This window comes from Hibiscus syriacus, unplaced genomic scaffold, assembly GCF_006381635.1.
Source record: "Hibiscus syriacus cultivar Baekdansim isolate YM2019G1 unplaced genomic scaffold, ASM638163v2 tig00110209_pilon, whole genome shotgun sequence".
Taxonomy (NCBI): domain Eukaryota; kingdom Viridiplantae; phylum Streptophyta; class Magnoliopsida; order Malvales; family Malvaceae; genus Hibiscus; species Hibiscus syriacus.
Window position 1 is genome coordinate 1,579,310 of NW_024062628.1, and position 9,548 is coordinate 1,588,857.

Sequence of the window (9,548 nt, forward strand, 5' to 3'; positions counted from 1 at the left end):
CATGGCGTGGCTTGCTCTTCTGAAGCCATATTTACGCACTGTGGTCGTGGGACCCTCTCTACTCTCTATCTGCAGCTGCAACCGCCCTATCAATTTTCTACATCTCTCCTCTGCTCCTCTTTTAAATTTTATGCTGATCTTGTGGGACCCCCATGTACTCTATTTTATCTATTGCCGTACAGTTTCTTTCGCTATAAATAATAAGCCCCTCAACTATCCATTGAGGTCCGACGTGGCCACAATCTAATTGATAATGGGGAGCTCCTTCCTTCCCCCTTAACGGCTATTTCTCCCCATTCTTACCACGTGTCTTTCCACTTTAGACGTTATGCTTTTGGCGGGATTTTACCTGATGGGTTCTTAAACGGCGCCGTTTAAATAACAGCACTAAAGAAGAATTGAAAACTAGCAAGGAATGATGGTAATGATGATGGAGAAATTTGCAATTAGATACGAGATAACGATGAAAACTCAAAATACATTTTAAAACATTATCAAACTGGGGAGGGTAGAGAGGTTGTTGGATCAGCGGAAGATGGAATTTCTGGTCCAACTCTACAACCTTCCAACATGAAGACGATGTCCGCCATGGCTGGCCTATCAACTGCCTCAGGTGCTGTGCAAAGCAGACCCACTTTCACCCCTAACAAGAACTCTTCCCACTCTGATGATTCTGGGTCTAACTCAAGCAGCCCTGGCTTTATCAACTCCGAGATTTCCCCCTTCTCCAATTGTTTTTTCACCCATTTCACTATGTCTTCTTCATCTTGGCTAAACATCACCGGTTTTCTTCCCGTCAGAATTTCCAACATTACGATCCCAAAGCTGTACACATCGGCTTCTCTTGTGACTTCACCTGTTAAAACAGCTTCCGGTGCTACATACCCTGCACTTCCAACTGGGGTTGAAGACGATGACGCTTCAGCTTGGGTTGCTATTATGAGTTTCTCGAGTCTGAATTCCGATAAATGAGCTTCAAAATCGGCATCAAACAGGACGTTTTGGGGTTTGACATCACCGTGAACAATTGATAAAGAGTGCAAAAATGCCAGGCCACGAGCAATGCCAAGTGCAATGAGATGAAGCATTGGCCAATTGACCATATGCCCCTCTTGGTGAGATGCTTCTTGGAGGAGGGTTGCTAGGTTTCCATTAGGCATGTAATCATAAACAAGGAGTCTTAAATCCGGTGGTCCAGCATAGTAACCTCTTAGGACTGTTATGTTCCGATGCTTTACCTTCCCCAACAATTCGGCTTCTTTTCTAAAGGTAGCTTCTTCCATCGATCCATCAACGAGACGACAGATAGATAGGACCATTCCATCTTGAAACGTTGCCTTGAAAACAAGTCCATATCTTCCCCGATTCAAGACATTTTTCTCATCAAATTGCCTTGTCGCTTCGAGTGTCTCCGCTAGCGTTATCTTGTTATTGAACATGACTAGTTTTGGACCTCCATTTTCACTACTTCCATGACTCCAGTCAGCTCCTGAACTTGCACGAGCCGGACTCCTCTTCTTCTCCCCGGTTGCCCATCCTCTCAGCTTCTGCCACCACCGTATAAGGCTGTAAACATATCCACAACAAAACACAGCAAAAACGCAAGCTCCGCAAACAATCATAGTAATCAGTTGAATCAGCTTCCTCTGCTTTTTTTTCCTTACACTTGCACATTCTCTTAATGGCTTACCACAAAGTTTTGCATTCATTGAAAATACAGAAGCATCGTTGAACCGAGAACCTAAGGCATTCGGAATCGCACCTTCGAGATTATTTCTCGACAAATTCAAGTACTTCAAGCTAGACATGTTTGAGAAACTTAATGGAATGGCTCCACTCAATCTATTCGAGGAAAGATCCAAACTTGTTAAGTTGGATAGTTTTGACAATGAATCTGGTATGGTACCTGAGAGCTGATTTCCATCTAATAACAAAGTAGTCATAGAAGAACATTTGGAAATTTTCTCTGGGATTACACCATCTAACTTATTGGAACCTAAATCAAGCTCTTTCAAATGAGATAATCGAGACAAATCACCTGGTGCATTACCCTTTAGTTGATTTGAACGAAGCTGAAGCACTTCAAGATCAGTGCAATTACCAAGCTCCACTGGTATCCTACCCGAAACTCGATTGTGGGACAACGAAAACGCAGCCAGTGACTGCAAAAACCCATAGGTACTCGGAATCCGACCAGTGAATTCATTAGCACTAAGATTCAAGTATTGTAAACCAGCCAAGCTGCTAAAACCTTCAGGAACATCACCGGATAACCTGTTTTCTTCTAAAGCAACGACCTGCAAACTTGGCAGCCCAAAAAGTTCAATAGGTAACTCACCGGAAAGCTGCTGCTTACTTAAATCAAGAGATTTTAATTTCATCAAACTTCCAATATTCCCAGGAATCCTCCCTGAAAACCCGCAAGCACTTAAATTTAGAACCACCAAACTAAATAAGTGCGACAACCCATTAGGGATTTCCCCATAGAATTTGTTGTCACTGAGATTTAAAGTAGTTAAATTACCCAACCGGATTATATCTTCCGGCACGGTTCCGGTCAAGTTATTTCCACTCAAGTTCAACGTTTCAAGTTCTGAAATGCTCCCGAACCCGAACGGAATTGAACCGGAAAATAGATTTCTTCCCAAAGATATGCTTCTCAAGATCCTCATTCGACTTAAAACGACAGGTAATTTACCGTAAAACCGGTTTCCTTCTAAATCGACTACCTTTAACGAACTGCAATGTAGGAGTTGACTGGGAACCGAACCAGTTAGCGAGTTGTTGGCCACTCTGAGCTCTTGTAAGTTGAAAAGGTTACCAATTTCGGCTGGCAGTAAACCGGTAAAGAAGTTTCCAGAAACATCCAAAACTCGCAACGTGGTCAAACTGGTAAACCAAGATGGGAAAACGCCATGGATGTGATTCTCGTGAAGGTCCAAAACCTCCATAACCGCAACGCAACTTCCATTATTTCGCGGCTTAACAACTTCCTTGAATTCATTTAATCCTAGATGTACGATTCTCAACGACGCTGTTTTGTTCCCCGATGGTTTACAGAAAACGGTTTCGGGAACCGTGCCGGAAAATCCGTTACGGGATAAAGCAAGCACTTGAAGATTCGGAACCGCGACAATGCTTTCCGGAAGCAGTCCTTGAAGCATATTGTCTTCGGCGCTCAAATGTATCAACGAAGAAATGTTGGCTATAGCCGACGGCAATGTTCCGTACAACTGGTTCGAATCGAGCCAGAGATACTCCAGTTGCTGGAATTTTCCAATACTCGCCGGAACTTCACCAGAAAACCGGTTGTATGAGAAATTGATGAGTTGCAGTTGAGATTGTGTCGAGATATTGAGCGGCATTTCCCCCGAGAAATCGTTTGAGGATAAGTCCAGGCACCGAAGGGACGGCAGAATCACGGCGGTGATTTTACCAGAGATATAATTATGAGCTACATTTAGGACTTGTAAATTGGAGAGGTTAAAAATGGAAAGCGGGAGGTTTCCGGAGAGTGAGTTGTACTGGAAGTAAACGACGCGTAAGAGAGCGCACTGAGAGAGCGTGTCAGGGATGGAGCCTTTAAAGTTGTTAGAATGGAGGCTTAGTTTGCGTAGCTCACGTAGGTCGAATAACTGATCCGTGAGTCGGCCACCGAGTTGGAGGCGAGGCAAGAGGAGCTCGCGAACTCGGTCGTTGTAACAGACAACGCCACGCCAGTCGCAGGGAGCTGACGGCGTGGACGGGTCCCAGCCGTCGAGAGCACCAAGTGGATCGCTGAAAACGCTCCGTTTGAAGGACGTCAGCGCTCCGATCTCGTATGAAGTGAGGACGCTGTGATTTTGAGCATAAGAAGATGGAAGGACGAGATTGAAGGTGAAGAAGGTAAGGAAGGAAAGAAGGATAGCCGTTGTTTCCATGAAGGTGAAGAAAAAGCAGAGTTTGGTTGTTGGGAACGGGAGAAACAGAAATGAAGCAACAGAGGGAGCATTTGCTTGTGCTACCACTCACTCACTGTAAACATTTTATCATGGTTCATACCACGAAGATACGTTTTTCTTTGTTTTTATACTCATGTATTCGTTAAAGCATTGGATCCAAATGAAAAAAACAGTGTTTTCGAGCTTGTAAAACAAAATACTTCAATGAACTTAAATCCGAACATGATTTAAGGAAGCAAGTTTAGGTCTCAATCTTCCCATTTTTTCATGTTTCATTCCCATGCTTATCAATATAATTAGGCTTCCTCGCCCTTATAGGATTATGGGAAAAATAATTTTCCCATATGCCATCAACCGTATTATTAATGCTTCTTATTGGTTTGAATACGTTGTGCGCCCCTGGAGTATTCTCAATTTGCCTGAAGACGTCATGTAGTTGTGGGGTCTTCTTCATTTGTCTGAAGATGTCATGCAGTTGTGGAGTCTTCATATTTAGCTTGTAGACGATTGGAGTACCTGGCGTCTTTAGGTTAATACTGTTCAATTCACCCTAGATAGAAAAATAATTCCCGAGATGGATTATATCGGGAATTAAAAAATCTCACTTACATTATCTCAGTCATTTTGCCGTTAATTGACTGATTTGGAAATTTTCTAAGATAAATGAAGAATATCCCACGACTGCATGGCGTCTTCAGATAAATTAAAAAGATCTAAGGAGTGTGTGTCTTCATACCAATAAAAAATTCTAGTTCAAAAAATAATATGAAAAATTATTTTTCCCACAAACTATATGCGAGGGAGCCTATGTACCGCCATAAGTTTGAAAGGGTATGTAAAAAAGGAACACTTCAATGGAACTTCAATGGAATCTCAATGTAGTTGAGTGAAGGATTGGATTTTATATTTGAGAAAATAATCTCAGTGACCAAAAATACCTTATAATATACGATTTTAATCAATTTTTTTTGGATTTGCCAAAATGACCAACTAAATCGTAATGCGATCGATAATTCGCAACGCGATCTCCGGTATCGCAAATCAGTTTCCAGATTCGCAACGCGAACTTCGACTATCGCATTGCGATTTACATATTCGCATTGCGATAGTCCAAGTTCGCGTTGCGATAGTCGAAGTTCGCGTTGCGATTTATTCCAAATTCGTTGCGATTTATTCCAAATTCGTTGCGATAATCCAAGTTCGCGTTGCGATTTATTCCAAGTTCGTTGCGATAGTCGAAGTTCGCGTTGCGATTTATTCTAAATTCGTTGTGATTTATTCCAAATTCGTTGCGATTTATTCCAAGTTCGTTGCGATAGTCGGACCAAATTCGTTGCGATAGTCCAAGTTCGTTGCGATAGTCGAAGTTCGCGTTGCAATTTATTCCAAATTCGTTGCGATAGTCCAAAATCGCAACGACTGTATTGCATTTGTTTCTTAAGAATTTTCTCTAAAAAGATAGTATTCGCGCGGACGTGTCGAAGACACGTATTACCACGACCACGACATATAAATTAGGGGTGAGCGTTCGATCGAGTCGAATTTTGTTCACCACTAATGTAAATTACTTTTAAATTTTAATAAAATATTGACGAGGTATAATTGATATATATATACAAAAAATAATTTTTAAAAATAAAATTATTTTTATTCTTATTTCTCAATACGGTTAAAAATATTTATATACGATTTCCTGAAGTAGAATCATTTATTTGTATATGTAAAAAAAATTGAAATTGTCCCATATATAAATATATATTTCTTATAAATATAATTAACGTTAAAATTACTTTCAATCCCTCAAAATTAAAAAAATTTAAGTCTACACTGATTTTACCATTAGATTTAGGGTCAATTATAGAAACGGTCACTTTTGTTTAAATTTTATAAATTTTTCTTCATTGAATTCAAAAAATAAGATTTAATCAATTTCGACTCATTAACGTTAACTTTTGTTAGTTTGATGACGTGCACGTTAGTAAAAGTATTTAATTTTTATTTGAACTCCTAAAATTTAGATAGAATACTAATTAGGGACCTTTTTATAAATTCAAAGTAGTTTAGGGACAAAGTTCTAATTTACCCTTTTTAATATTTTTTCTTTATTCCCCGGGCTTCCCCACCTGCGCCGCTGCACACCTCTTCTTGCTGTTCATCTTCATCGTTGCACAAGACATCCAATACATTTCATTATGTTGCCTAGCCACTTTAATTTCAATCTGATTAAATGATTTTGGATTACTAACTACATTATTAACCCAAGCCATATGAACATAAACAGAGGTTCTGTTGAGATTCAAGAATATTGAAGTAATACAGAAAACGTATCTATTTCTTTCATTTATCAGCTAGATCTATATATATATACATTTATTCAGCTGAGCTGGCTTAACAGCCTTAACCAACTCTTAACAACTTGCTAACAACCCCTAACCAACTAACCAACTCACACAACCATATCAGCTCAACAGCACACGCCTATATTCACACACACTCACACTCATGCATTACTAATATTCTAATATTCTTCCTGCTCCTTCGACCCTTTTTTTAACAACAGGGCAATACATATAGTTGATCTCTGAAGACCTCAAACGCTCCCTTTGTCAGCAACTTGGTCAGCCCGTCTGCCACCTGATGGCACTCTAGAACATAGTTCACCTGAAGTTGTTTAGCTTCAACCTTTTCACGAACGAAATGCACGTCCATGTCAACATGTTTTGACTGAGCATGGTACACTGGATTCGTACTCAATGCAACAGCGCTTGTATTATCACACCAGTCAGCAACTTGGTCAGCCCGTCTGCCACCTGGCACTCTAGAACATAGTTCACCTGAAGTTGTTTAGCTTCAACCTTTTCACGAACGAAATGCACGTCCATGTCAACATGTTTTGACTGAGCATGGTACACTGGATTCGTACTCAATGCAACAGCGCTTGTATTATCACACCAAATGACAGATGGGATTCGATTTTTCACCCCCAACTCACCTAATAGCGAGCTGATCCAAGTAACTTCAGAAGCTGCCTCAGCAACACTTCGATATTCAGCCTCCATCGTAGACATGGAGACAATCTTTTGCTTCCTCGAGCACCAAACTACAGGACACGCACCAAGATACACTACATGGCCAGAAACTGATCTTCGGTCATCAAGACTGCCTCCCCAATCTGCATCAGCAAATGCCACAACATCTGGTGCCTTGCTAGCACCTGTAAATGTGAGACCATAGTCCAATGTTCCAGCTAAATACCAGAGCATCCTCTTTACTGCAACCATATGTAGCTCACGTGGAGCGTGCATGTACTGAGCAGTCTTGTTAACACTGAAGGCAACATCCGGTCGTGTATGACACACATACAAAAGAGCACCAACAATGCTACGATACTCTCGAGCATTTGTTAACAATTCACCAGCATCATGTGTTAATTTTGGAGCACCAATCATCGGGGTAGCAGTGGTGTAGCACCTAGTAAATTTGTTTCTCTAACACTCAATTATACTCCTCTGAGACAACACCAAGGACTCATTTTTCCTTGTAACTTCATTGCCCAAAAAGTATGATAGCTCTCCTAAATCTTTTAAAGAAAATTGCAGGTTCAATATTCTCACCACTTCATCAATAACATGAGAGGAACCACCAGTAAGGATTATGTCATCAACATAGACAAGAATATAAGTAAAGCAACCTCCATTATTCTTAACAAACAGTGAGACATCAGCTAGATACTCACTGAATCCCATCCTGATCAAATTGGTTTTAAGTTTATCATGCCTCGCAACAACAATTGATAACACTGTATTCAATGTGGCAAACTTAATAACAGGACTATAGGTCTCTTTAAAATCGCAACCAGGTACTTGCGAGTATCCCTTTGCCACAAGCCTAGCTTTGTGTCTTTCCACAGTTCCATCAGGTCTCCTTTTTATTCGAAATAACCATCTGCATCCAATCACCTCACGATCTATAGGCATCTTCATAACCGACCAAGTATTGTTTCTTTGCAGTGCATCAAACTCGGCCTGAACAGCTTCTCTCCAGCTAGAATTGTTGAGAGCCTCATAGACATTGTTTGGGACTTCACTCACAGCATTAGAGGTAAAAACCTTTGGTCTGAATATGCCACATTTACTCCTTTTCATCATCGGATGACTATTAACTTGTGCATCACTCAAATTTTCTGCACCTTCTTCTGTGGTATTCAACTCTTGAGTCTCATCATGTGTACTGACTACCTCAACCTGCTCAGTATTACTAGTATTTTTACCAATGACTGAAAAATCACTCGACAGTTGTTGCTCAGAACTCGACACATTATCAGCAGTCTCCACCCGATGACCTAAACTTGCAACAGGCAAACTACTTGAATCATCATTTGCATTATCTACTAAATTATGTTGAGACCCTGTGGTGCACCTTTTTCCTTGAAGTCTGCTAACATCAGTAACAATTCCGATTGAGCCAGATGGTTTGTTGGTGGTCAATGTGGCAGCAGGTAACTGAGCACATTTCTTTGCAAATGGAAACTGACTCTCATCAAACACCACATGTCTTGTGATATAGATTCGACCATCATCAGCAAGACACTGAAAACCCTTATGTCGAGTACTATAGCCTAAGAAGGTGCATGGTTTGGACCTAAAGTCCAACTTGTGCTTCAAGTATGGTCTCAAATGAGAAAAGGAAAGGTAGCCAAATACTCTTAGCTGTCCATAAGCAAGTTTTTGATGAAATAGCTTCTCGAACGGTGATGCACCATGCAAGACCCTTGTAGGCAGTCTGTTAATTAAATGGACTGCAGTAACAACTGCATAAGCCTAAAATTTGACAGGCATCGACGCTTGAGCAAGCAGCACAAGAGCTAGCTCTATAATATGACGATGCTTGCATTCTACCACTCCATTCTGCTCAGAAGTGTGTGGACATGTAAGCCTGTGTGCAATGTCTGCTTTCAACAAGCAGCTCGACGGCCTTCGATATTCACCTCCCCAATCGCTCTGAACAGCCTTGATGGGCAAATCAAACTGCACCTTAACCATCTGCTGGAACATTTCAAATGCACTAATTGCTTGAGCTTTGTCTTTGAGCAGGTAAAGCCATGAGTGTCTGGTACATGCATCAACAAAGGTGACATAGTACTTGTAACCAGTCGAAGCAACATGTGAAGGTCCCCAGAGGTCTGTGAAAACTAACTGAAAAGGAGCATCATATATTGTTGTAGAAGCATGAAATGGCAATTTATGGCTCTTTCCCATTTAGCATGCAATACACATTTTATTAACACTTGAAGGAAGAATTACATTTATTTTTTTTACAAACTTTCAGTAAGCTGTCATGCGAAGGATGTCCCAAACGCTGATGCCACAAGTCATACATAGTTGTAGACAGTTGTGTTGAGTAATTCTCCTGCCTTGGAATTATCTTCAGGTGTTGAGCTAACTACAAATGAGTATAAGCCACCATCTTCCTTTCCTCGAAGTAAAATTGAACCGGTTTTCTCATCACGTACACAACACTCATGCACATGAAATTCAAGGAAAACGTTGTTATCCCTAACAAGCTTTGACACCGAGAGTAGATTCTTGGTTATTCTTGACACATGCA

At 40.7% G+C, this 9,548-nt stretch overlaps 1 protein-coding gene across 1 annotated transcript; it reads right to left on the reverse strand.

Moving 5' to 3' along the window:
• Positions 1 to 492: 492 nt before the first annotated feature.
• On the reverse strand, positions 493 to 3,920 carry LOC120113491 (probable LRR receptor-like serine/threonine-protein kinase At4g36180). Its single transcript, XM_039134635.1, has one exon. The coding sequence runs from the start codon at positions 3,918 to 3,920 to the stop codon at positions 495 to 497; it is 3,426 nt and encodes a 1,141-aa protein (XP_038990566.1). The 3' UTR covers positions 493 to 494.
• Positions 3,921 to 9,548: the final 5,628 nt, after the last annotated feature.

What these genes read in the sequence shown, in the direction of transcription:
- LOC120113491 (XM_039134635.1), bottom strand. Translation starts at nt 3,920, where the DNA reads ATGGAAACAACGGCTATCCTTCTTTCCTTCCTTACCTTCTTCACCTTC.